Here is a 27,023-nt window from a genome sequence, read left to right as displayed (position 1 = left end):
TCTCTGCGTGCAGCCATAGAAGCCATCTTAATCTGTAATTTTGAATTTCAAACATGTCTAGTGTCATTTATTTGTTTCTTTATTGGCTTTTTCCCCTCATTATATATATATATATATATCCTTAGCGCAAGGTTCAGCGATGGAATCATCATCCAGTTGTGTAAGAGAAGGCGAATCGAACAATGTATTACGTAAAGATCGGGTAAATTGCCTCGGCCCGCAGATTAGCCTTATAGACGAGGCTCCTTTTTCCTACTGACTGAACCCTGAGTGAAGCGAAAGCAGGTCTCATCCACTTATACTCTCATTATCTTTCACGCCCCCATTGGCCTAGCGCTGGTAAATGTTAACGACTCTCTTTGAGCCCATTATGCACATAACGGTTCTCCTCCGACGAGTTTCTTGCGACTAAGACGGCCAAAGTTGGCATCGAATGAAATCCGTTACGCTAGATGCGGAGGGCTTAGAGAGGCAGAAGAATCCCAATTAACGAGGAGGCTATATAGGAGACTGACTCACAAACAAGGCTGAATTACTGCGTGCGTTTTCTTTGGGTGATGTCTGGTTATTAGAGCACGTTTCTTACCAGATTTTCGTCGGAAACGGCATTCTCTCTCTCTCTCCTACTTCTCAACTTTCTCTTTGTCTTTCTCCCTCATATGATGGACTGCTCTTTGCAAGGGCATTTTCTGTGGCTCGTAAGCTTAGAGGAGGTCTGATGCAGACCGGTGCTCGTTGCACGCTGTATCAAAAGCAGTAAAAAATTTTGATTGATTGCTTCGTTATGAATGCACAGAAAAAGCAAAAAATAAAATGCAATCGAATGAGTAAACTGAGAAAAGAGAACCTCATACTCGGCTACGGCTTATTGTCAATGAACCTCTACCGAAGAAACATCACTGTGACGTAATGATGACGTTGGTAGACATGGTGAAACCGAAACAGCACGGGCGGAGAACACCGCCGTTTCACAAAACCATATTCCTTCACGAAGGTTATGTGGCTTCTAATATGGCTTCTGTGTATTGGTGGTACACACAAATGAGGTCACGTTTTTCATCACGTTCGTGTCTTCATTCGCGTTCCCAGCCCACCGCGGAAATAAAAGAAGGCTTCATACCAAGAGTTGCATCGTCTGAAAGTTAATGTCGTAATCCTGTGCGGAATGTGGTTTGTTATTACGACATAGTTCGCGCTTGCTTTGTATAGAGACACCACGTGTACTCCGTGAGAAACTCATGCCCTTCAAGCTCCTGAGGATGGAAGAGCCCCGAAGCCACCTTCAGAAAGGGCTACCCGTAGAATGGAGCCGAACAAGGCCATACGACTAATAATATGTAAATATTTTTTTTTAAATCGTCATCATGAGAAGCCACATCTAAACGTGCATTTCTTGTGACCTATTGATTTTTGGCTATAGTACTTCCAGTCTACCAAGTTGGCGGCGCTGTTGTACCATCTGACGCAATTTGTTTGTAAACAGGAATATACAGGGTGTTACCTTATAAAAGTCTACCCGTGCCGCAATGCCGTACTCGCCAATTACTCAATGCAGGTGGCACATTGTGCGATCTTCATATAAAGCTCATAAGGACATTTAATCTTGGTTAATTTCGAAGTGATTAAGCGCCGCAACACGAAGTTATAACTCAAAACGTGAAATTCACGTAGTCAAAACAATCAAGATGGCGGCGTTGAGAAGAGCACTTGCCATGCTGCTCCCCAGACGACGACGTGTCGCATACCCTGCAAGCCGGATGGAACTGCAGTTTTCATTTCGCTTTCGTGTAACTGTCGTACTTTGCTCAGAAGTAAGCAACGTGAGGTACGAAAAATGCCGACGTACTCAGCAGACGACACCTCAAAGGGATGTCGTCTGCTTCCTGAGAGGCGCCATCTTGGCTGTTTTGCCTACGGGAACCTCACGTTTTGCGCTATAACTTTGCATAACGGTGCTCAATCACTTCGATATTTGCCATGGATGAATGTCCTTATGAGGTTTATACGAAGACAACACATTGTACCGCCTGCATTGAGTAATTGGCAAGCACGGCATGCCGACGCGGGTAGACTTTTATAGGGTAACACCCTGTAGGTATATTTTGGGACTTGCAGCGGATTGTCAGCGATGTGAAACACACACATCTATCATGTGTATCATGCTCGTGCCTCGTTCTTCCTCAGGGATGAAGTGGGACCTCAACAGCAGCATCAGCAGCAGCTCCAACATGAATATCAGCAGCAGCAACAACAACAACAACAACAGCATCATCAACAGCACCAGCAGCAACAACAGCATCATCCACAGCAACAGCAACAGCGAGGCAGCATGGGACATAAATGCCCGCTGTGCCAGACGACGGATATGAACCTGGAGGCCGGATGTCGGTGCGTCGACTGCGGACGTGTCGCTTGTCAGCGATGCGGAACGGTCATCATGCAACCCGACGGAAAGGTATTATAGGCTATCTAAAATATAACCCGCACGAAGGCGTCTGCAGCATGACCTACTACTATACTAGAGACCTGGGCAGCCGCAACGCTCCCAGCACCGGGGTAGTAGTTCTGGCAACCGCCGCTTGGCTATGGGATTTGGCGCTAGCTCTCACTATTCGTTACCACGTGACTTGTCGAAACCGCGGCGATGTATGGTAGGCTGTGTTGACAACGACGAAGCAGTATAAGAGAGATAATAGCGCGTGCTTAGCAACAGCCTGCGTATTCCTGCGTAGCAGAATAAAGGCGGTGGCAAGGGTGATTCCCTCTCCCCAATAATGCTATGTGGCGCTTGCAGCGGTCACTAACGTAACTAACCCGTGACCCGTCTCTCCCATAGGGGATCGCCAGCTGTCGTAGCTCTAGTATAGAGTAGGTCGTGGTCTGCAGCTTGCAACACTGCAAGCTATAACAATCCGCATGTTAATCCGCATAGGCGGCCCGCATGGTGCGTTTTACTTGCGTAAAAAGCTCAGTTTTCACGCCATGCGCGAAATTTTGTACGTCGCAGCTGGTCGTAGGTCGTGATTCACTGCATCAGAGCAGGTTTGATATTTCACGCAGCAATCAGTTCACGGGCGTCCATAGCAACCAGTCACGGCGCAGGAAGTCACTTCTGGTTCCGGTCCAGCATCCTAGTTCCTTCTTAGCAAAGGCCCCTCTTACGAAAACAACCACACAAAAACAACCTTTTCAGGACGGAACAGGAAGGACAGGAGAATGTTGCCAACACTTCGTGAAGCACACGGGATTTGCGCCCCGTGCGGTTTGACAGCCGTATTTTTTTCACGGTGCGTAGCCATGCAGAGTTTTAGGTAGCGCGATACTCGCAGAAACACGCACCACGCGGGCCGGCCTTACCTGTATACCTAATTCATATCGAATGTACTCGTAGCCACGTGACCAAGCCACGTGATTGCCAAAGGGTGTTTGCGGTATACGCGCATGGAAATTGTATATCCAACGCAGTAATAATGCACAAAGAGTTAAACGATTCAACAAGGCATTAAAAGGTTTGCAATAAAATTCTAATAGTTTTCTAACACGCGCTTCGCCAAGAAACACGCCAAAAATTTACCACCTATATTGACCCTGTTATGTTTTTTCCGCGTTTAATTGGCACAATGTCACAAATTTGGCACAGTGCCCAAGGATGCAGCAATTTTTTTATGTCGTTACCACGCAGTGCTACGACAATTTTGATATAGTAATGGACACCGACTCAGTTTTCGCAAATTGCTCTAACTAAAAACACAACCTTCTTACATAAACAAAATAAATAAACTCAGTACCCGGGGCGCAATTACGCGCTAAAGCAATTTACCTCATTAATAAAAGGAAAGAAAAAAATCAACACATCTCCTTTCGTTTCGTGCCTCAGCAAAGCAACCATGAAATGGAGAGGTCATCATTAAATTGCAATTACGTCACTCGATAACTCGTACGTGCCAATCCAGCACCGCCTGCGTCGACACCGTTAAAAACAAATTTAACGGCCACTTTTTTCTTTCCCTTCTTCTTCTTTTGCCGCCTGGAAATTAGTCATCGTAATAAAGAAGCAGTAAATATACCGACCCCCGCGGCATCCGTGTAACAGACACAACGCTGGGAGGAACCAATAAAATAAGCACCGACCGAGCACAGTGCAAACGGTGCCATGCTCCGTGCGTATAGGAAGAGAACGCGTTCCCCGTCCGTCCCCAAATGAGGTTTCCCGGGACAACGCTATTGACCGTTCTTGGCGCCGAGGACATCGCCCAAAATATGTCTCGCTTTCGCGTTCAATTTCCCAGGCGATTCTTCATTAAGGAAAACGATACACGTCCCTTTGACGGATGCCAGATTGTGATTACGTGCATGAAAACGACTCACTTTACGCTCTAACCGTGCCGACGTAGCACGTGCATATACGCTGTTAGGAAGAAAAGGGGAATGTTAAGCATGTGGGAACGGGCTTCTATCGCACTTATGCACTCTAAGAAAAAAAGGAGTACTTTTACTCCTTTTGGGGAGTAATTGCATTGCCACAAAAAGTAGTCCCGTTCGGGAGTAAATGCTCGGGAGTAAATGAATGTCACAGAGTGAAGACCGCATTTCACGAGCTGTTGTAAGAGACCCACGTACATAATTGGTGCGCATGCACGAAAGTACTTTGAAGCAAACCGTCAACCGTGATATATCGAGTATTATAAAATCTTGCGCCATACTAGGGCACAATTTGCCAAGAAAGATGCGCTAACTGTTTCTTACTCTGTGTGGCTGGAGAATTGCTACGTTGTCTGAGTTATAGAGCCTTATGTCGTTCAAATTTACCAAAGGGCACATATTTACGTAGACTGTCGCATTCAGGGGACCATTCGCGAAGTTTAGTGACAATTTGCAGTCATGGGGAGTAAATGTCGGGACTAAATGTTGGGTTAGGGTACTAAAATGGGGAGTAATTGCAGACTAGGGGAGTAGAAGCTGCAATTACTCCCCCTTTTACTCCTTTTTTTCTGAGAGTGTGACAAGCAGGCAAGCCACACACACAAAAAAAAAACAGCATACGATGCACGTTGCGTGTAATTTTGTCCTGCTTTCCTCGAAGGCAGCTCTTTTTTATTTCCTCTTCTTCTTTCTTTCTTCTTCTTATTCTTTTTAATGCCCTTCCCGTAAAGAGTACCGCATGCTAATCAAACAGGCGGTCATTTATTGCGAGGTTTTACCGCATCCCTCCGACTAAACGGAGCAGGGTGCTCCGTTTTCGGATCTCAACTGTAATACATATTTCACACTTTTATGGGGACCGTAAGAATATCCTTGAAAAGGCAGTCAAAAATGGGAGTGAGTCAGGGAAGCTGCGAAGTATAAATTGTGCTAAGGGGAGGATGGTGTCGCTGAAGTGTTGTGCACAATGTTGCCCAGGTGGTGCCCAGGACGTTTATTGTTGTTACGCGGCTAAGATCTAAATAAGGAATTCATGTCCGAGGCTTACGACCATGTTGAAGATAGTGAACGGTACTATGGCTTTCATAGAACCCCCTTCACGCTTAATAACAGTACATGGAAGTATTGGACATCATCATCCGAGTGCAGATATCAGTACTTCGAAAGGACCGGCTTTCTTGCATTCTGACGTGCTAAACAGGAGGTGTTTTGTCTCTCCGCAGAGGCCGTGGGTATGTTCCGAGTGCCAGAGACGCTTCCAGACGAACCACTCGAACAGCATGCAGCAGAGGCACGAATACCAGGAGAGCACGTCCCGTAGAACGCAGCAACAGCGCAGCCAAGAAAAAAGGCACCAAGAAGACCAGCAGCGCGGAGGGACGATGGAACCACAGCACCAGCAGGTGTCTCACCAGGAAAGCTCCGAACGCATGCAGCAAGACGGCCGTCGAAAACAAGAGCATCAGTCGGAACAGCAACGAAGGCTCCAGGAGCAGCAACAGCTCGAACAACGTCGTCAAGAACATCTTCAACAAGTCGAGTACCGAAAGGAGCAGGAACAGCTCCTCAAAGCGGAACAGGAACAGCAGATTCAGGCTCGTCGTCTCGAACGAGAACAGCTGCAGATGCAGAAACAGCAGATGGACGCGAATAACCGTCAAACCGTCCGGCAGGCAGGGGAGGCGAATAGGGGTTACGATACTCAGAGGACACCTCCACGCATGGGAACAGGAATGGTGAACGGAGTTCAGCAGGCGAGACCAATGCAAGGGGCAGCCAGCGTACAAGAAAAGGTAAGCGCTCCTTCTTTGCATATCAATATTACAAGGTAAGCTGCGCGCGTTGTGGCTTTAAATTCAGCGTTGTCTCCATCCTGTGGTGGAGACAATGCCGAATTTGAATTTGTATCTAAGCGCGCACGCTGTTCGATGGCTTCCTGTCCTGTGCAGAGGGATAGAGGTAGGGAACGCTGAGATAGAACATACCAGTAAGGATGTAATGACAACTGTTCGGCCCATTCGCTTGTAATACATTGCCTCTGTTACTGCTATAGTGAGGTTCGAATCGAGTCATGTTCGTTATTAAGCTACTCATTGTAATGAAGCGCTCTGCCTTTAAAGGGATAGCTTGCTCTCAAGGCATCAATTCGTGGATGCGTATCTGTTTCCACGGGAAGTCTATTCACTGATTTACCTAATCCCTGCTTCACTTTTTCGCCAACTGGAGCTCTATCGTTTATTACCGAAATTATAAATCATTGGAAGCCACGTGGTTTAAAATTCCACGCGCAGAAAGACGTACGCGCGGCGCTATAGGGTGAAGAAAAGTTGGCGTGGCCTTGGCGCGTGACCTCTTCCTCTCCTACTGCAGAAGTTTTCGCACGAGTTTTTGCGTCTCGCTGCAAAAAATACGTGAGGAGGAGGAGGCGCGAGCCGATGAATAGATCCTCCGGTTGCTCCACCCGTAGCTGCGGATCCACTACCAACTGCCAGGATAAAATACGAACTCTGGGAATACGTCCATTTCGAGCGAGAGGGCTCGCAGGAGGGTCGTTTGGACTCGAATGCTCCTGCCAGACAGATTTATTTCAACGATGTCAGGGAGCAAATTTTCCCTTTAAGCACGAAAAGGTTTATGGCCACAGATTGCGTGCCTGCCTGTTTCGAACCCTCTGCTCGATAATGAATCCAATTTCTTTTCTTCCCGCATGCCAGGCTCCCGAGAGAGGACACAAGGAGAGCAGCAAGACACGTGAGTATCCTCCTGCGGAAGAAGTAGATTCGGTAGTGGGTTCTTCCCTTGGGGTGACCAAGCACAGCTACCACGGGGACGACATGATGGAAGAGGAGGACGACGACGAGTACGATAAGGAACTGGAAGACGAGGAAGAGGACGAAGAAGACGAGGAGGAAGACAGCGACGAAGAGGAAGAGGAACCGGCTCACCTGCTGATGGAAGGGCGCTTCTACGAGCGCAGCCCAGGGGATGTGTACACGATCCCCGAGGAGGAGGAAGAGGGCGGCTATCATGTGCCCGAGGCTCGCTTTAAAATGTCGCATTCCAAGCTCAACTCTGACACGGCCTCTTCCTTGCTGCGATGGCGAGGTAACAGCCTCTGCCGGGGACCACGCCATCATATGCTCAAACACCCCCCCATCGCTATGAGGACCGACTGCTAGGCTCTCTTGTCGGATTGCTCGGGGAAAAGAAATTGTGCTGCACTTGACAGCTCTATGGGGTATAACTGTCACAGGAGCTGAGCTTTATTAGGTCTTCAGAGCTGGAGCACAACGCTGGTGATGTGAGACACTTTTATTTAGTTCGAAACGAGAGAAACCGTCCGTAGGAGAAGCGAGCTTTACAAGGTGGCTATATATGCCCTTGCGGCTATGTTCACCGACTCCAACAGAGGCCCAGTCCCGGATGCCTAGGCCCGGGTCTAAGTTGTTTTTCGGAGGAATGTTAAGCGGGTACTAAACTTACCCTTTATGGCAACACTAGATCTTAGCAGAGAATGCTTATTTCGCTTTGTGCAACTCGTACCTGGACTAATTGTACGAGTAGTGCAGCCATGTATCTTCGTGTTATTTGAACTAGTCACCGACCTGATCAATCCACCCAGTATGCACATTCAATGAAGAAGCCAGGTCTTCCTAGGCTGGTCATTCAACGTACGTATATTAAACGGACAAGCAAGTTTTCGAACTGCCGTCCTTCTTGAAAGGGCGTTACGATGCCCCCTAGCATAATGCTCTCATTCAACATGCACGACATAGTTCAGTGCAGAGTCGGGCTGGGTCTAAGCTGCACAATGCAAATGAAGCATTCTAATTAACGGATTATTATTCGAAGTCCCCACTCGAACGCCTGCGCGACGTTCTCTCTCTTATTCCTAGATGTGGGACATCCCAGCCCACCCTATAGCTAAAGCGGGCTCAAGTTGAAGTTGTTAAATACAGGTTACGGGCAGACATAATGTAATACCATGAAGCCAACAGATATGGGTGAACAATGGCACGCCATCGTAAGATATAACAACAGATTCAGGACTGAAACCCAGGCGGAGAGACACGAGTTATGTGAGCCACACATGTTACGTATTTCGTATAGAGAGGATACAAAACATTAGGGAAATATACGAAGCGAACAGAAGCCTTCTTTAATAAGACCCCTACTACTTACTGCAGTGTGAAGCTGTAATTAACTTCTCGGCAGCAGAGGACACCTCCCGTTACGGTTTTTCATTCAGAGGCTCCAATATAACGTCGCTAGTTACTTCGTCAACACGCGTCATCCTCGGGTTACTGTACGGGGTACTATAGGGACATTGCGGTATACTAAGCAAGTGCTGTGGCCTACCCCGGGACATAGTAATTCGTTCGTCGTGACCAGCAGAATCACTCGTTCGATCTCAACGTGCCTCATTCTCTGTTATTTGTTAACAGCGCCCAGACACTGTTTTAAGCGCCCGGTCGGTCCTCACATCCGTGACCTTAATTCCACGGTCCCTGGTCAGCATTACAAAAATACTGAGCACGCCACTCCCACGTTAGGTTAGAGCACCGATACACGATTCACGTTGCTTAATTACGCCAATTACACCGATCATTAATTGGATAGCGACATAAATTGCAGAGGGTGGTTTCGCACAAGTGGAACGAGAATATTAAAACCTCCCACCGCCCAAGCAATGACAAGAGAAGGGCAGTTGACGAAGAGACATCAAGTGCACGCGGTGGGACTCGAGCCCAGGCATCTCTGATGGCCGGTCGCAACGGGGTCACGACATGAGCTTTGCGCAATGGGCTTGCACTACTGAACGGCAAATCAGAAAGGCACGTATCGAGTCTCACCGCCGGCAATCGCTGATTCTGCGTCAACTGTTGTTCTTACAGCACACAATCATGTGACATTTCTCATGCGAAAAGCATTCACAGTCTTACCACGCACATGAGACAGCGAGAACACAGCCAAACCCAGCAATCCAGAAGTCATGTTCTTCAAGACCTCAAATGGAATGTTTGTAGTGTGGTTTGCAGGACGGACCAGCAGGCAATATCAGACTTTTAAGAACCGTAGAATCCGAAAGTATTAAGTACTCATTCCAACAAAGGCTACAGTCCTTAGAGCTGACAAGAGAAAAGAGGGGGGAGATATAGGCGTCCGATCACAAGTGGTCCCAGCCGTCGGTCTAAAAATGCCCGCCCGCTCGCCTCATGTGGTACACCCTGCACCAGGACTCAGTTTGGAAAGACTGAATACTCTACGGGATGCGCATATGAACTAAAATGTTAATTCAGCATAAATGCTGCGATTAGACGGATATCGACCCGACGCTTCAGGAAGCCCACAGTCTCAAATCTGACAAGGTCTCGCGATGTTCAAAATTCATCCCAGCACAGAACGATAAACGATAATCCTTCTGAAGAGTTCGTGTTTAGAATTAGTATTTGCGTGCCTCGAAGAGTAGCGGACAAACTGGGCTTTGCAGTTGCAGGGTTGGCCATGTTGTGTGCACTGTCATTGCCTGATAGATTCACATGGAAGCTCACGTGTCAAGAAGGGTCCAGCCGCGGAATACCGCCTTATTACTTATTTATAATTCCGTGCATAACGGATGTAGAGGTGTAGTCGACGTATGATGTTAAGGCTAGGTACTCTACAGGTTACCTTTAAAAGAACTACTTTCCTACTACCACTACTACTACTACTTCTACTACTACTACTACCACTTTCCTCACAGTGTCCACATGCGTCAAGATAGGCGCTTATGACTTTCTGTTTGGAGAAAATTGATGCATGTTGCGAAACTTTGCACTGAAGCATTATTGAAAAGGAAAAGAAGGTCTACCTTAGAAATAAATTTGTGGTATACGATGGAAGCCGAAACTATTCCATGTATTTTATGACATGCGCACAGGACGAGACAGAAATATCGCTCACCTGTCTCAGTCAGTTTCGGAGAAGGACAGTGTGCCGCTGAGGCACCGTGTTTACAGCACATTGCAACGGCCGCCCTGGAGGCCTCTGCGACCCGTGGCCGCCAAGTGGACACGAGAGCTTCCCTGTGTGGATGTTGTGGTCACGTGGGGGGGTCCCCCGTGTTGTTTTGCTGTCTTCTCTCGGCTTGTGTTGGGCCGCCTTTCTTGAGCCAGTCGTGTGCATGATTCCCGCTCTCTTCCCTCATCAAGGCATGATGACCTCTCCTAAGGTCTTCCATATGGTTGGTGTCCTGTCTATAACTGTGTCTGCTCTCTCTCTCTGTGAAACGTCGTTTCCCTTCAGTGGACAACGGTGATGGAAAACGATGTCTCACACATGTCACTGCCCGAAGAATGGGCTATGCGCGAAATACTGGCACCGGGACGAATCTGTGGTGCCTCTTCTGAAACCAATGGCTTTCGTTGTGTAATGTACTGTTTTTGTTTCTATTCGCAATGCCTATATTCCTCTGTGGATGTTCGAAGGTTGTCACTTCTCTGAACAGCAAGTTCCCAAGTACAAATACATTCTTTCTTTTGGAAGGACACTTGGTGTGCCTCCACCCGATTCAAAAAGAACAGCCCAAAAAGTACTACATAGAATGACGAGAAAACGGAAACGCCACGTTTCGTTGAGGCACATAGCTCTCTAGACATTCCCCTTAAGAACATCCCTTGTGTAACTTTTTCGCGCTGTCATGCTGAGAATGTAATCCATCGAGATCATGTCAGACGGTAAAGTTCCATGTGCCAGTATTTGTTTCAGGGGTACCGAATGCTACGTGCAGATGTTCTACACGATAATTCATGGTCCGCTGTACCATATGTTTCAGGTGTGGGCCAGGCACCGTACCCAAAGCCATCGCAGCAGCTGCCTTATGAGGAGCAGAGGCCCGAGCAGGGTCCACGAGCTCATGCCTCGGTCCAGAGACAGCAGGTAACCTCCACTTCGTCCTCCGATCCCATGCCACCGGCAGCCGCCGCTTCGACGGCCATTAGTGGCTCTAGTTTACCATCGACGGTGAACGGGCAGGTCCACAAAACGCAACCTTCCCCTCAGGCGTTCGCACAAGATGTGACGCAGGTAGCGCTCTCCATTCCCCGCACCATTCCCCTGACATCTCAGACATTGCAGCAACCGCACACGCTGACGCAATCAAATACGTCCGCGTTCGACCCGCCGCACTACCAGGTCGACCAACCAGTGCAGAGTCAGGTACCTATGGCACAGCAGCAGCAGCAGCAGTACGCACAAATACAACTCCAGCACGCAATAGACTTTCCGCAACCTACGCAACAGACTCAACAGCCAAGTTACTCGCCAAGCGAAGAAGAAGCCGAACAGAAGGTCCCGAAAAATATGGAGTTGCCTTCTCAAAAGCAGCAAAGGACCAAAATGAAAGCCGAGTCTCAGGACTGGTCACCGGTGTCTGACCTGTCCCCTATCTTGGACGTGTCTCCTTCGGTCGAGGCTGCTGAACAGGAACTTATGGAGAAGTTTAGGGAAGAAGAGGAAAGACTCCCTGCTCCGGCAGGAATCCCTCGCGCAACTAGCGGAACCATCTCGGGCATGCTTGCCGACTTCAACAAGGCCATGGGCCTTAACAGTGTTTCCCCGGGGGAAGAACCCCAGAGCGAAAACCCTCCGGTCGCGGAGCCAGCTCCGTCGACTACGCCAAAGCGGATCCACCGTCGTTTGCCGCAACCCACCATGGAACAGATGCAGGCGGCCGTCGCTATGGCCTCCCAAGCGCCGGGACTGACCACTGTAGCCTCGTCGCAGAGGCCTGTATCTCCCATGGTTCATTCCGCACGAAAAGACGTCAGTGCTATGGTCGAGTCCACAGCGATATCGCGGCCGGTTCCGGCGCCTCGGGCGTTGAGCGCTCCGACGGTAGTGACTCCGGCGGTTAGCTGCACGGTCGTGGCAGCAACTGTAGCTGCACCAGGAAGTAGTCAAACTATGCAGCAGACAACAACGGCTCAGTTGGGCGGCAGTGCACCCGACGAACTCGTACTGCCTCGAAGCGTGGGAGGCGGTACTTCGCCCGTGCCCTTGACGAGGACCCTGACTCCAGTCACGCCCCAGACGCCCGGCACCCAGGTACGTCTCGTGTCGTGGGAAGGAGGAGAAGCCAGAAACCACAGGACAGGCAGTCACCAATTCAACAACAGGCGAATCATAGTTGACGACGGCGTCTGGGAGTGTAGAACCAAGTTCAGATAGGCTTATCCTGCACGCGTTCAACCCCTTTGTAGTAATCCGGTAATAGGAATGTTGGACTGCCCTTGAGAAAGCAGCCAAGCGCTGCAACAGATGCATCCTCTCAGTCCCCCAGTTCAGTTTTTGTTGTGTAACCTACCCGGTACTATCGCTTGGATATGAGAGCAAACACGTACCCTATCTCACGTTTTTTTTTTCCGCCAAAGCCACAGTGGAACACAAGAACGACGACATGCACCGCCACCTAGATTTAAAAGCCTGTACTGCTTGTACCCCTACAGAAATGACCCTAGCTTCTCCATCAGACATTACTGTACGCTATATGTTATGTATTCTCCAGACATAAGTATCACGAGTTAGGAGACCTAGGTAGGTCTACATGCATTTACAAAGATATCGCTTTTTAGAGACAATGTTTTTTGTTTGAAAGTGCAGTATCTGTTATAATGCGGCATCAGTATGGAGAGCTTCCTTTCCCTTTTCAACGCGAACGCTGCATGCTGGTGAAGAAACAGGCTATCGCTAGCTTATTTCCAGGAAGTATTCCATGAACATTCTTACAACAGGCCTTGCAATGTAGGTGGTGGTGTTGGTCTATAACAAGGACAACGAGTGCATGTCATTGACACTTGTAGGCCTCTAAACTGAACGAGCAGGTGGAGGTGCGCCATTGGGGCAGTTAATTTGTACCAAATGAGGGGAGGGCGGCTTACGCACGCGTGTGCTTCGTATGTCGCGCATGTCACAATATCGCACTTCTCCGGGGTCTTCACTCTGGGAGATTCTCATAATGCTGTTCAAACCACGGCCATCCCTATTGAATGTGCTCGCTCTCGGTCCCCTGTGGCGAACCCTCTCGCTGTAATGCGTTGCTGTCGTTGTTTTCTGTGTGCTTTCATTTGCTTGCCTGCCTATTCCTTCACCCCCCCCCCCAACCCCACCCATGTGACTACACTCCAACGCTACCTAGGTGGCGTTGCTTCCTCTACACCACACGTTATGCTCGCTGCCCTTCTCCTACTGCCCGCACCTGAGTGTTCCAAGAAAACACGTTTCATTTTCGCACGTTCGATTCACTCACGGTCGCTTACAATGTGATACACACTTTGTTGGGTACAGAACGTCGCCGCTGATCAAGCTGTCATTTCAAAAGGTCTCCTGGAAGGAGCATAGACCGTTTGGCACATTGGCGCTGCATAGCACGCGTTCGAAAACTTTGATAAACGTGCATTCATTTCCCGCGTGAACGCACATCGTGCCTTGGCATGTTGTAGAGTAAGTCCCTGGTTGAGCACGGGACACACACAATGACGGTGTGTCTAAGTGTGTTATTTTTACAAGGACCATCCTCCAGTGTATGTAAGTGAACATATGGTGTAGCAAAACTGAAAAGGTCGGACTTTTAACGTGCCGTATGAAGCTTATGACCGATGTCAGGAATTTTTACGGGTCGTACTCACGCTAAGTGACTTCTACGTGCGCTGACCGGTTAAAATTAGCGTCACGCGACACAGGAAAAGTATCAGGAAATAAGTGCAGACCCTGGTTCAATGTGAGCGCTCAGAGCGCTTTATTTACCTGTCTGCGCGTGCAGGTCATAGAGGTGAACGCAAAACATTTATAGGGCTAGTTTAGACGTCAACAGGTGATCGCGTGATCGACTGCTGGCCGCACAACTTGGCATTGATGATTCGCACGGTGCGCCTCCTACCATTCCTCCTGCGTCTCCATTTCAAATCGGCAAACACCATATCGACGTCTCTGTTTGTAGTAGGGTTCGATGGTCTTCACGGGATGAACCACCCGTACGTCAGCGACGAGCCGTACCCAACATTGTGGAACCATTCTAAGCGGTCGTATTCTGTCATTGTCTCTGTGCGGTGAAGTGATTGTTATCTCGTCCCCTTCTGGGGAGGAACTGTGCGATTCCTCCTCTTCATTGTTTCTTCTTGTGTGCTGTCACTTTTGAGAGAGAGAGGGCAGGTCACGATGGGAGCTGTAGTGACGAACATAGGCCCGTGTAAGTTGAGACGACCGGCAGACCACCTACTACAGCTTCATTGCGACAGGCGTCACACATATCAACGAGGGCAGTTCAACAGTTTACGGTAACTCTACACTCTCAACGTTTTTCGTCCATTCTTGAGAGACATCCGTTGAACTTTTTTTTTTTTCACTCCTCTGGCTTCTCCTCCTTCACAGTTGTTGCAGATATATTTTTTTGTCTTTGCATCGACGCGCCATTCGGTGGCACCATTTTCGCCACGAAGGCGGGCTCTGGCGTGCATGTCTTAAGTTGTCGCTACAACTCCCAAATGACCTGTTCGCACTCTTTTTTTGGGACCCAGAGCAAGTTCTGACGTGATGTGTCTGTTCATAGTTCTGAGTGCATCACTCAGTTACCTCAGCTGGGCCAAAAGTGTCACGCCATGGCAAACACAGCAGAACCCGCTTGGTGCCATGACGTCTCTTTCATTTTTAGTAGATCCATCCATCCGTTCGATCTCATTTTTCAGGCTAGTTTCTGAGTTTCGGTAATATGGACCACTACCGTAGCGGCACTTCAGAGTACAAGCGTCGCTCAGGTCATCTCGCGTTTGCACGTGCTGTACGAACGCGTTCTAGAAATGAATACCCGTGCCAGATGGAAGTGAAAATGCCGCTTCCCATTACATTAATGACAAGCTGTGGAAGAACTGTCTGGTACTCTCTTACGATGACACGTAGCGCCGTGCCCTAATACGTAGTCGTAGGATCGTCGGAACGCAGGTCCCTAAAGCATCAGTGCATGCAAATGTGAAACAGGAACCCCGTGATGTGTAACCTATGACTCTGTGGGGGCGCAGGGCGGCGATTCGTCGGACACGCTGAGCGAAGCGGACAGCGCAAAGTCTGGCGGAAAAGTCCGTAGGAAGCTTCCCCCGCTGCCTCAGGACCAGGAGCCGACCCCGGTGCCGGCGCGCCGGAGCAAGGACCGCACCCGGGTCTTGTCCGCAGGCGCGCTCACTGCACGTCCTAAGCAGCAACCGCCGCCGCGAGCATCTTCGATGGACGGTGCCACGGCCAGCATTCACACGTCTTCCCTGGCGGCCGTCGAAGCCCTCTCCGTGGGCGACCGTCCGGAGCGTCCTGCGTCAGCCTCCTCCTACCTCTACCTGGACGCCCTCTCTGGTACCAAGCTGCCTTCCTACATGAACTCCCTCAAGCAGCAACTCCGAGAAGAGCTCAAGACGGTCACCGAGGAGAGAAGGAGGCTCCTGGAGCTCCGCGACCGCGACCTCTACCGACGCTCAGAGACCGATTTGGCCTCGTTGCTCGCCGGATGGCAACCCGAGTCTCCTCTCTCCAAGTTCGGACGACACTCGTCGCCCATCGCATCGCCGCGCAAGGCGCGCCATCGAAGGCACATGTCCGACCCGCGCTCTTCCTATCGCGGGACTTCCGTGGCGGGGGCACCCTTCAAGTCGTACGAGTACGAATTCCTCGACCGGTCGGGAGCTCCTTCACAGTACGAGTCCGCCCTGGGAAGGCTCTACCAACGCGGGGTCTCTCTATCAGATGTGCGACTTGGAGACTCTGATGGGCTACGTTTCAGGGAGCCCGGAAGCTTTGTGGGCGACGACCTCTTGGGACGCTACAGGAGAGGTCTCGCAAGGTGAGAGGAGTTTCTTATACATTAGTCGCCATGTCGTCCATACAAAGACATATTTTACGATCAAGCTTGATTCATATTATGTGAATGCTCTACAAAATATGTATTACTTCTGTTGCGTAACACGTTCTAGTAAGAACCCTCTCTTTCTCTCTGTTCTACTTTCAGTGCTATTCTTTTACTCGAAGTTCCAATGCGTATACCGGTGTTTTCGCGCGTTTCAAGTACCACGAAATTACATGACACGCAAAATAAGACGCGGGTATACTACTCTGAACGCCAACCATTTATACCTTCCTCTCTCGCGATTACAAAGAGCCCGCCTAAATTGCCTGTCACAAACGCGAACTGCATCGAATCTCACGAGAGCAACGGTGCGCAAGTTAACTATCTCAGCGAGGGCAGCCCAGCGCCTAACGGAGAGCTGAAAGGACCCCGTATAAAAATACGTAAGGACAAATGAGGGCATTGTTTGGCTGTGTGCCAGCAGGACAGTGCGAAAGAACAATGCTAGCGCGTTTAGCATCGAGAAGTAATCGAAACGCCGGCATACGGTCCGGCAAAAAAATACAGGGCGAAAAACCCTTGAGTCACTCTGGCGCAGACGCGGAGGCTCGCCCTGTGACCGGTCAATAGTTCCTACTCAGCGATCTCCGGAAAGAGTTGGGCGCGCCAGGATTTCTACAATGCAGCGAACTGCAGGTTTGACTTTCCAGCATGATATGTAGTTCAGCTTGAAACGCCTAGCCGTACTTTCTTACGAATTAATAGGAAACACGATATCCTTGCGGGTGCGCCTGCCGGATGACGCATGCCTTGAATGTATGCGGCAAACGCGTATAACAATGACGGTTCTAGCCCGCGAGGGAGCTACGCTGATGCGCGCTGATATAGGGTGCAATATGGAGAGCACGTGGTCGGAAGTTATTTTTGGCTTAAGTTTTAGGAGTGTCGGAAAAAAGCGTACGATTTTGTATTAGCTTTTTCTCTATTTTCACTTCTTTTTTTTCTGTTACCGTTTAAGTTTCACATGCTACAGTAGTTATGCTTGGCCTGTAGAATACCTGTAGTATGCTTGTCACACCCTTGCCTCACTCATACCTAGTGCTGTTAGTGGCCATGAGGAGTCACGTGGTCCGTATCGTATCCTTTTTTTTTTTTCCCCTTCACATAACATCCTACGGGCTTCAGAACCTATACTGCACTGTAATACCGCCTTCGCGATAAGATGACCATTTTTGTTACTTAATTTGTTTGCTAACTGTTTGTCCTCAATGTCGTTCGAGTGCGAAATTACGAGAGTGAAGTAGAGAGTAAAAAGTACGAGTGCAGCGCACACTCCTGGTGCGCAAGAGAGCTTCCAATCTGGCGAGTGAGACAAGATACGGCTGTCAGTTCGTGACGTCACGTCTGCTGACCAATAGGCGCGCGCCTCGTTTTTTTTTTTTTTTTCTCGATATTTCTTTTCTTTCTTTCTTTTTTTTTCACTTTTATTTTGCGCCAACCGTTTCGCGTCTCGGCCAGTCGCTTTCGCTAGCAGACGACTCTCGAGCCAATAAAAAGTGCACAGCTGACCTGACGTCAACACACGCGAGAAGTAGCAGGGCGAGATCGTATTCTTGATATTCTTCTCGATATTCTTCTAAGCTTAATTTCTCAGGTAATTCGCACTTCAAAAAGGAACTATTTCGCGTGACAGTTTCGTGGGGGTAGCATGTTCATATAACGCGGTAAAATATGTCTGTATCTGTCTCTCTCTATCTCTCTCCGTGTGCGTGCGTGCGCGTGTGTGTTTGCGCGTTCGAAGAGCCTTCCATGCTCCTGTACCCCCATCGACAGTAATGTCGGAAGGACTCTTCAGCACATCGGGCGTCATAGCTGATAGAAAACGCAGTAGGCTAAACTCTGAGCGGGTGAGAATTCTGGTGTCCTTGAACAAAAATCAGCAGTAATTTAAAACTTTCAGCTGTGTTTTCTTGTTCGTTGTTTACATTGTTTGCATTGTTTACATTGCTCTGGACTGAAAGCGTTCAGGCAGGAACTCTTACAAGATTAAAAGTAACATGGTTTTCCTTTTTATTGTCTCTTAGTTTTATGGAAAGAATTCAGACACGACAAGTTTATGTATTTCCTGTAGTCGATGAACAACGCCTTAATATATTACATTTAAGAAGAAGTATGTGGGTATTTTTTCTCCTGAAAGTGAACTATTATTTAATTATTTAATTGGTTTTCCAATAAATAAAGTCATCAAATTCTGCCAAAACACGTTTCAGTAGAAGTGTGTTTTGGCTGTTATTTCTGGCTTTTCAAATATTTTTTTTAAAGAAAGGATTCGAAAGATTCGAGATTCGTAAGATACGCGGATTCGCAGAGCCCTCCATGAATTCGGATTTGGATTCAGAAATTTCGGGGTTCGTCCCACCTCTACGTTTAATGCAACGTTTGGAGCAGTAGTAGTCTCCGACGCACGCTGTTGCTGCAACAGCATTTACAAAGCACGTGTGTGTGTGGGGGGGGTATGTTTATTAAAAGAAAGAAAAGGGGAAAGGTCACGTAAAGGAAAGTGCGTGCTTTCACAAGGTTTGATAAGCATGGCAGGTTAGAGCGCGACGGCAGCTCTCGCGCAGTGGGTCGGATTCACAAAGAGCTCGTGCGACGGAATCTGTCGTATCTCCGTCGTACGGGAAAGTTACGACGAAGTGTAAATTCACGAAGGGCGCGCGTCGCAAAATCTTCGCAGCTTACGGCGGAATCCTGCGAGAGCTCCCGAGCAGTCTTACGAAGAAAGGTGGCGGCGTATTTGGCAGCGGTGGATTTGGAGACGGCAAACAAAGACTCCGTAATACGCGCCAACGCATTGCACTTTGCAACAGAACCTTCGAGACCATCTCCGCAGTGACATTGAGGCACTTTTTTGCTTGGTAACCTTCAACAAATGCTTCAACTTTGTGCTCCGTAAAATCGGGTCGCAGTGATTTTTCAAGAATCCCCTACACCCCCGCTAAGACACCCACAACACCCCTCCAAATTGTCTGCAAGAAAGGCAAAAGAAGCCATAAAATCTGCAAAACTGGGTGCCACACACCGCTTACAAAACACCCTCACCCACCCCCTCCCCGAAACGAACATACTGGGAATATTATTGCTGTGTCATAGAACGCGTTTCGCCTGTGATTGCATGGCATCCATTATGGCTACCGAAAGACCGAAAGCACGTGCAGCAACAAAACTTTTGGGGACGAACAACTTCCGTCTTCTTCTAACGGGACGACTCTTATTGGTGCGATTACAAATTTTCGTCATCGTTACCATAGCGAAAACATAGTCTCGCACCCTTTGGCTGTTCCTCTCCGAGATGCACGTGACAGGAAGGGAGCAACTTCCTCTTCCTCGTCAAGGGGTGTACCCTCTCTACTACGATAGCTTTGTGAATCGCGCTTACGACGCCGTCGTACGCGCGTCGCAGGCTACGACGTCTTAGCGCATCTTAGCGTAACTTACGATCGCGTTTGTGAATCCGACCCCTATCTTCTCTGTGGATCGCAGGGCCGTCGGACCTTGATTGTCATATTCAGGACACATAGCCCCAATTCTTCTACCATGATTTCTCCAAGAATGAAAAACTAATTTCACATTATCTTCTTTAAGAGGAGAAGTGTATAACATTGATTCTTTTGTGTGTGTGTGTGTGTGTGTGTGTGTGGTAGGCGCTCCCGCGAAGGTTCCTTGGAGTCTCTGTCGGCGACGATGGGCAGCAGTTCCTCGGCCTACTTTCTAACCGGTGAACGACGACCTAAGCGAAAGGAGAAAATGTCCCGCAAGCCCCGCTCCTGGCATCCCTCCCCTTATGTGTCCGAAGACGAGGACGACACCGTCAACCGCGAGGAACGGAAGGCCAAGATCAAGGTACCTGTGCGTGTAGCACCCCCATACGTGGTCAAAGGACACTTCAACAAGTAGCGAAAAGTAGACTTCTATGACACACCAGTTGCTTAAATATCCACCCTTTTAAAATGGTAGCTATTACTAGTTTAAAACCTGAAATAAAAGCTTGAGACAACGACTAACTGAATCGTGGTTAACTGAAGAAAGTCTGCCTTTGCTTCCACGACAAGGCTTGTCAGATTGACCTGTTCGAGCCCTGAAGTCCCTCAACAGCTATCATGCCAGTTCGGCTCTTGTCAAGTAATTCATGTCTATCCATGGGTTTAAAGCAACGAAGGCATGTATGCTAGCTATACCTCAACGGGGTGCGAAAATTTCTGCTCGCGGAATGGGAGAAGCCTTTACCCTGACAGCAGTACAGAAGGAATGAGATTTAGCCGTAGCGTCGTTTCGTCATTTTCCGTGTATTCATACGAGCGACATCCTCACGGAAGATTCCAGTGGAAGAAAAAGCAAAAAAAGAGAAGCTGCTCACGGAGTGGAAGTTCCACACCGTGCTATGTTGAGTATTCGCACGGTGCCGAAATATCGTGAGTGTCATACTGCGCACTTAGCAGATGACGCCGTCAGCGTCTTGTCCTGTCGTCTGCTACGGAATATCTTGCGACTGTGTCGCACGGTTAACAGTGCGCGTGTGAAGACACGACGTTGAGCGCTCGCGCTCACGTGATAGCAGAAAGCTATGACGTTTTACGCATCTTTTGATGAAGTATTCTAGGAAATGGTGCTCGTGTGAATACACCGTTATATGCGCGAAGAAAACGGCAAGTTACACTTTCCCTCCTTCTCAAAAGGCGCAACAATGCGGTGCGGCCTCCCATTGGTCACCGCAAACCATTTCCCCGATGATTGGACAACCTATCCGCACCGCGCTGTGTCGCGTCTCTCGAGAAGGAAAGAAGAGGGGATGGATCCTGTCCCTTTCCATCTTCATTTCGCGATGAGAAATGCCAGCACTTTGATGCCCTTTTAATAGGGTGTGTCGTCAAATCATCCATCGTCTAAATGTGCATAGGACCTTTACGTTCTGTCTCTTTTTGGCTGTGGCGATGAACCTCCCCACTCTCCAAAGCCACAATAAAGTTGTTGTTGTTGTTGTTGTCTCTTTTTCTTTTTTTTTCTTTTTAATCCAACATTTCTCTTGCCTTTCAGGCCGAAATCGCGCGTCGCCGCCAGCAAATAGAGGAAAATGCCAGGCTCCACGACGAGCTTTACAAGCTGGCTCGGCTGCGGGAAGGCTCCGATTTAGGTGAGGGTATGCCTTTGACGGCACGGCCTTCCCAATCCTGCGTGACAAGGCCATGTTCAGCAATAATATACGATAATCTTCCTAAACATGAAGAACGTTTTTGTTGTGACACAGGCTACCCTTTACAAGATGACCGCGGCTTCACAATGGCCGCCCCTTCAGGAGGCAGCAGCGTTCTGCAAGCTATCGACGAGATACTTCGTAAAGACTACAAGCAGCAACAGCAGCAGCAGCATAGGCACCAAGGCATCGTCTATTCGGGATACTATGGCAGCAAACCTGCTGCCTCGCTCTATGCCACGGCACCGACTGTCTACTCAACGGCCACGCTACCAAGGTAAGCCAACGGTTTACAGGGCCCCTAAACGATCCTCGAGTCGACCTTTCGCTCGAGCTGCTCCTCGAGAACGGTTTTACGCTTTAGATATCGACCTTGACTCGAAACCGCCCGAGCTGTGGTAATACTGCGTGCTCCCTAAGAGTTCTGCATGGTATCGCCGGTGTTTCCTGGAAGTCCAATGGTGCAGTGGTCAAGTGGAGGAGCGCTTTTTTGCTCCACTCCCTGAAGTCGAGACGGGTTGTCGGGTGGAGTGTTGTTTAATAATACGGCCAGTCTATCGAGGTTCTCAAGCGAAGAATATTTTGATCGCCTTTGTAGATCGGATTTGCGCATTAAACAAAACACGCCTCTAGCACCCAGGATGCGTTAAGGAGCTTTATCTTCAAGGGCCCTCAATGAGAACAGTGTAGCTACATCCGAATTCCAGTTCCAGGTACGATTACTACGGGACAGGCGCCGGCAGCAGCCCGGCTGGGCGGACCAGCAGCTGGGAATCGCCGTCGGTCGGCCAGAGCCGTTTCCCGGACAGCAGCGCCGAGGACAAGAGCATAGCGCTCATCGCCTCCACATTTCCGGCGGCGGATGAGTTCAGTCCCAGCGACCAACTGCTGGACTACTCTCCTTTCGCGACGGACACAGAGCCCGAGTACGAGCACACGCCCGCCATGCCACTGCTGCCCGATATGCCTACGCGCTCCCGGAGGCTCCTGGAGCACCTAGGGAGCGCACCCATAGTCGCCAGGTCTGCCACCGCGGGAACCGCGCCTAAAACAAGTTAGTCATTCACTTTGTACGGTGCTATAACGCAGCAAAGCAACACTAGAGTTCACTTTGTGTGTGCGTGTGTTGTCGTTCCTGATCCGTAAAAAAAAATGATACGTACGCCCTTTTGTGACAATTATCGTGACTGCATAAGTGTGTCAAAAAGGCGTACAGTTCGTTCCAACAAATCAGGGGACGATGTCATTCGAGGTGATGGTTGGCTAGCAGCGTGCTATGCGGTGAAGGCCCGTTTTAAGAGTTTGGGAGATGACACGGGTTCGAATACCAGCGCCGGCTATGCCCTCTGGGTGTTTTCCTCAAATGCTTTAAGCGAAATGTCGGCACAGTTCCTTGTGAAGTCGGCCCAAGAGGCACGGTCGCCCCCGAGGAACATGCCGCCACGCTGGCAAGCAGAGCGCTCGGAAATAGCACACCACCACCACTGTTTTAAGAGTGTAGTGAGATATTCCAGAAACGTAGTCTCGTTGACCTGCTCCCTTCCAGAACGTTCCCAAGGTTAATCGTTATTGTTCCTTCTCCTTTTTTACCTCCTTCTCGCATTACTTTACATTACTTTATTTGATTTAACTTACTTCCCTGATTAAATACCAGGGACCCTACCAGGACAGGGCCAGGGTACGCTCTTAAAAATGAACTTCACCGCATAGCACGCTCTAGCCAACCACCAACCCGAGTGATATCGTTCTCGCCTCCGATTTGGTGAAAACAGGAGGCGTACGCCATTTTTTGTGGCAATTATGGACCGCATAATGCCACAAAAATGGCGTAGACCCCCATTTTCAGCACTCGGGTGAATGGTTGGCTATAGGAGCGTGCTATGCGGTGAAGGTCATTTTTAAGAGTGTAGGCCTCATCCCCGACTTCATTCGCCCTTTCGTGTACAATATAGTTGTGCTCGAGCGAGATGCTTTTTTGTTTTCAGTATCTGAAAAAATGTACCGAGACAGGCTGGAGAGCGAGCGCCTCGCGAGCCGCCAGCACAGCCTCGCCTCGGATCGCATGACGGCAGACCAGAATGCAGAGTTGCTGCGCCAAGGGCGGAAAGCACAAGTAAGAACGTACGCACACTTCCACTCTTCATACATCTCTATCTCATCTCTGCTTCAACGCGGTTGCATTGGGAAGCATTTCATATAAGGCCTATGCGGTGTAATCTGAGGGGTATATGGATATACATGAGCTCTGCTTGCTCTGCTGGCTAACAGCAATGAGCGTGCACCATCTTCACCTTGTTGTATCGTTACCTTGCAGAGTTCATCCCTCCACAAGACATCACAGAAGTATTTCTTTCCAGTAAAACGCATTCTTTTAACCAGAGATCCCAAAGATCGTTCCATTAGTGGTAAGTACATAGGTAAGCAGCACTTCTGCTTTGTCCTTGGTCTTTTAGCTTCTGTGTTCTTGATCCGTGGCGTATTGGTATGTCCTAGAGAAGAACACTTCCGTGGTTAGTATGCCACATTGACTAGGACACCTCCCTGATCTGAGCACTTCCTTGACTAGAACATTATATACCGCGACTACAGCAGTTCGTCGACTAGAATAACTTCCTGACTAGAGTAACCTTTTCCTACAGTACCAATTTCACTAGTACAATTTTAACTAGAGCAACCTCTTTGGCTAGAATACCGTCCTGACTAGAATACCCTCTTGTCTAGAATGTCATTCTGACTGGAACACTTAGAATTAGGGCCGTGAGAATATTCGGATTGTTTGGAATAGGCCAGCAATCGTGTATTCGATCCGAGTTCCGAATCGAATATAGAATTCCTGTGAAACAAGGGGAAGGGTGCGCAGGCTAGCTGGTGTAGATCCATGAAGAAGACCGACAGACACGGACACAGGACTTACGTGTGTCTTCTGTGTCCGTGTGTTTCGGTCTTCGTCGTGGATAGAATTATTATTCGCATTTAGTCTCTTTCAAACCAAACATGTTCGAATAGTTCCCAAACTGTACGCGCCGCACTGAAAACGCCATAAGCGAATGCTGCTTCACACGAAGACTCTTTTGCACATATTGGGCGCCTGCATGTTCTGCACACGTATACGGTCCGGTACGGTCCTTGCTTCGGCTACATAAATATTCGAACTGCCCCGGCCAGATTACATCCTTGACTATAAAACACAGTCTTGACTAAAACACTTCCTTGACTAGAATACTGTTGACCACAATAACGTGCCCGTGAACCAGAGTTCCGTGTAGCAATGAATGCTGTAAGCTTACAAGGCTGATGCCGTCGCCATTTCTGCATCGCTCGATTCATCCTTCTCAGGGAATGGGCTTGGAATGAAAGTTGTCGGTGGCAAAGTGATACCAGGGAGCAATGGAGTACTTGGCGCCTACGTTGCCAAGGTTTACGCTGGTGGCGTCGTGGAGACACTAGGGGAAGTCAACGAAGGTACTTCTTCCAAATCCCTTTCACGTACGAATATGTCTAACACCAGCGTTGTCTCCTCTTGTATCAGGTGACCAAGTGTTAGAGTGGAATGGAATTCCTTTGACCGGGAAAACATATGAGGAGGTACAGCGCATTATAGCCTCGTCAGCCGATGAAGTGGAGATCGTCATTAGGAGGTACGCATAGAGGATAATCCACGGCTTCTAGTACGAAAATCGCAGTGTACTGTTTGTCAGACTATCACGTTACTTTGAGAAGCCTGAATTCAAGCATTATACAATGCGCTACGACAGAATGTTTCTGCGCATGAAAGGAGGTAAACAGAATGACTGGCCAAATGAGGAGGAAACTCGGCTAACACGTAGTCGTTGTTTGAGTATGTGGCTTTGTAAACTAAGTCTCCCTCTGTCGTCGACACTGAGATCATGCTGGAACGCACATGGTCCACCTCAAACTTGTTTCCTCCTTATGTGAGGCCCAACCAATGAGGGCCCGACCTGCACAAAACAGGGAAAGGAGGAAGCTACAGGGATACGCTGTACCTTGACCTCATTGCATAAGGTATATGCTCACCCATGCAGTGACTTCAATATGCTAGACACCAGGGGCGATGGCGTTCGTCAGACGAGGAGGGCTCCGCGTTTGGGCGTCGGAGGAGCCAACTGCGCCAACAAGGCCATGAAGCATAGGAGCCTTAACGTCACCTCGTCGTACGATGCCTCGCCGGACGAAGTCACAGGTGCGTCACATATTTGCCAGTCTTTCCGGCGTACTAAAATTATTCGTGTACAGCAGCGTTGCAAGGATTCCGGCGAAATTTCAGCCCACCATTAATGAGACCACAGCAATTTGTTATTCGCGCGGCATGTTTTCTCTGGGCAGTCCAGCGGCAATGTTTGACAAACCTTACGTGTAACGTCACGTTACCATTACCAAGGATCTTGATCCCCTACCACGTCGCAGTGTTATCGGGACCAGGAATTTTCCCAGCACCCCCTCACCCCCACCCAAATTCGCTCGGCACGCCCCCCCCCCCCCCCCCCGTCTCTAAAAGCAGAGCTTCCCCGCATAGCACGCTGTGCGCCACCCATTGCCGCGAATGATAGTGTGATATCGCTTCTGATTCGCAGAGAGCGAGAGGGGCGTACGCCATTTTGTGTCAATTATCATATATCCAAATTGACACAAAAAGGCGTACGCCCCCTCTCTCTTGGAATCAGGAGCGATAACACTATCATTCGTGGCAGTGGTTGGCGCGCAGCGTGTTATGCGGTGAAGTACTGCTTTTAGAGTGCAAAAATTTCTTGTCGAACGCTCCCCCCCTTCCCTCCGGGGGGGGGGGGGGGTATGATGTCCCTTTAAATCTCTGAAATGTGCTCGTTCTTCCTCTCTCATCTTGTGGTTGGTCCAACGATTATGTATACACGCAGCCTTCTTTTGCGTTTTGAAGTTCTAGGTCTTGTTTTTTCACCTGCCGTTTAAGTTCATCTAGGGCATATAACCTTTCGCGTTTCACAGAGTGAACTAGTCAATGTGTCAGTGGCCTCATATTGAAAATACAACAAACTGCGCAACCAAGCCCGTTAATAAAAGGTTGACGTTTACGGGGGACTGTATTTCGCGGAGCGAAATCAAATTGTATTGACACGATGTGGCAAAACAAACAGAAAATGAGCGAGAGAAAGGACGAACAAAAAGAGATTGGAGTGTGTTATAGGAATAGAACTATGCAAGTGTACGTACGTCTGCGTGCTTGATGAAACTCTGGAAAGTGTTGAGAATGCACCATGACGTCGCCGTCATTGGCTGGCATATTAGTCTCAGCATAACCCCAGCGGTGTTTTTTTTTTTTTTTTTCATAACAGTACCAGGTGCGTTACACCGAGAGCTAGGATGACCATTCTTATGCACCTGTCTTCAGAAGGGCGTCTATTGCCGCCTTTGACTGTATCTATGCAGTACAGTGCTGATTGAACGACGACAAGGTGGTACATCCCCTATATTCCGCCAGCACTCCCCAAAATT

General features: G+C 49.0%; 1 protein-coding gene across 2 annotated transcripts in view; it reads left to right on the top strand.

Moving 5' to 3' along the window:
- Nucleotides 1-27,023, top strand: part of LOC135388179 (protein piccolo-like) — a 101,194-nt gene that overhangs the window by 62,146 nt on the left and 12,025 nt on the right. The window contains exons 2-15 of one of the 2 annotated variants that reach the window (XR_010421296.1): nucleotides 2,185-2,455; nucleotides 5,646-6,215; nucleotides 7,137-7,527; nucleotides 11,237-12,507; nucleotides 15,474-16,282; nucleotides 19,990-20,188; nucleotides 21,380-21,476; nucleotides 21,591-21,813; nucleotides 22,244-22,590; nucleotides 23,522-23,649; nucleotides 23,851-23,953; nucleotides 24,873-24,998; nucleotides 25,066-25,174; nucleotides 25,580-25,737. Coding sequence is in view for 1 of the 2 variants with exons in the window: in XM_064617565.1 (XP_064473635.1) it covers nucleotides 2,185-2,455; nucleotides 5,646-6,215; nucleotides 7,137-7,527; nucleotides 11,237-12,507; nucleotides 15,474-16,282; nucleotides 19,990-20,188; nucleotides 21,380-21,476; nucleotides 21,591-21,813; nucleotides 22,244-22,590; nucleotides 23,522-23,649; nucleotides 23,851-23,941; nucleotides 24,873-24,998; nucleotides 25,066-25,174; nucleotides 25,580-25,737 (4,790 nt within the window). In the remaining variant the exon portion in view is untranslated. The remainder of the gene's footprint in view (nucleotides 1-2,184; nucleotides 2,456-5,645; nucleotides 6,216-7,136; nucleotides 7,528-11,236; nucleotides 12,508-15,473; nucleotides 16,283-19,989; nucleotides 20,189-21,379; nucleotides 21,477-21,590; nucleotides 21,814-22,243; nucleotides 22,591-23,521; nucleotides 23,650-23,850; nucleotides 23,954-24,872; nucleotides 24,999-25,065; nucleotides 25,175-25,579; nucleotides 25,738-27,023) is intronic. The other variant, XM_064617565.1, reaches the window with a different exon arrangement.

The sequence above is a fragment of the Ornithodoros turicata genome, chromosome 3 (assembly GCF_037126465.1).
Source record: "Ornithodoros turicata isolate Travis chromosome 3, ASM3712646v1, whole genome shotgun sequence".
NCBI lineage: Eukaryota > Metazoa > Arthropoda > Arachnida > Ixodida > Argasidae > Ornithodoros > Ornithodoros turicata.
Note: the sequence above shows the minus strand (reverse complement) of the source record. Positions and strands in the feature narration are given on the sequence as shown.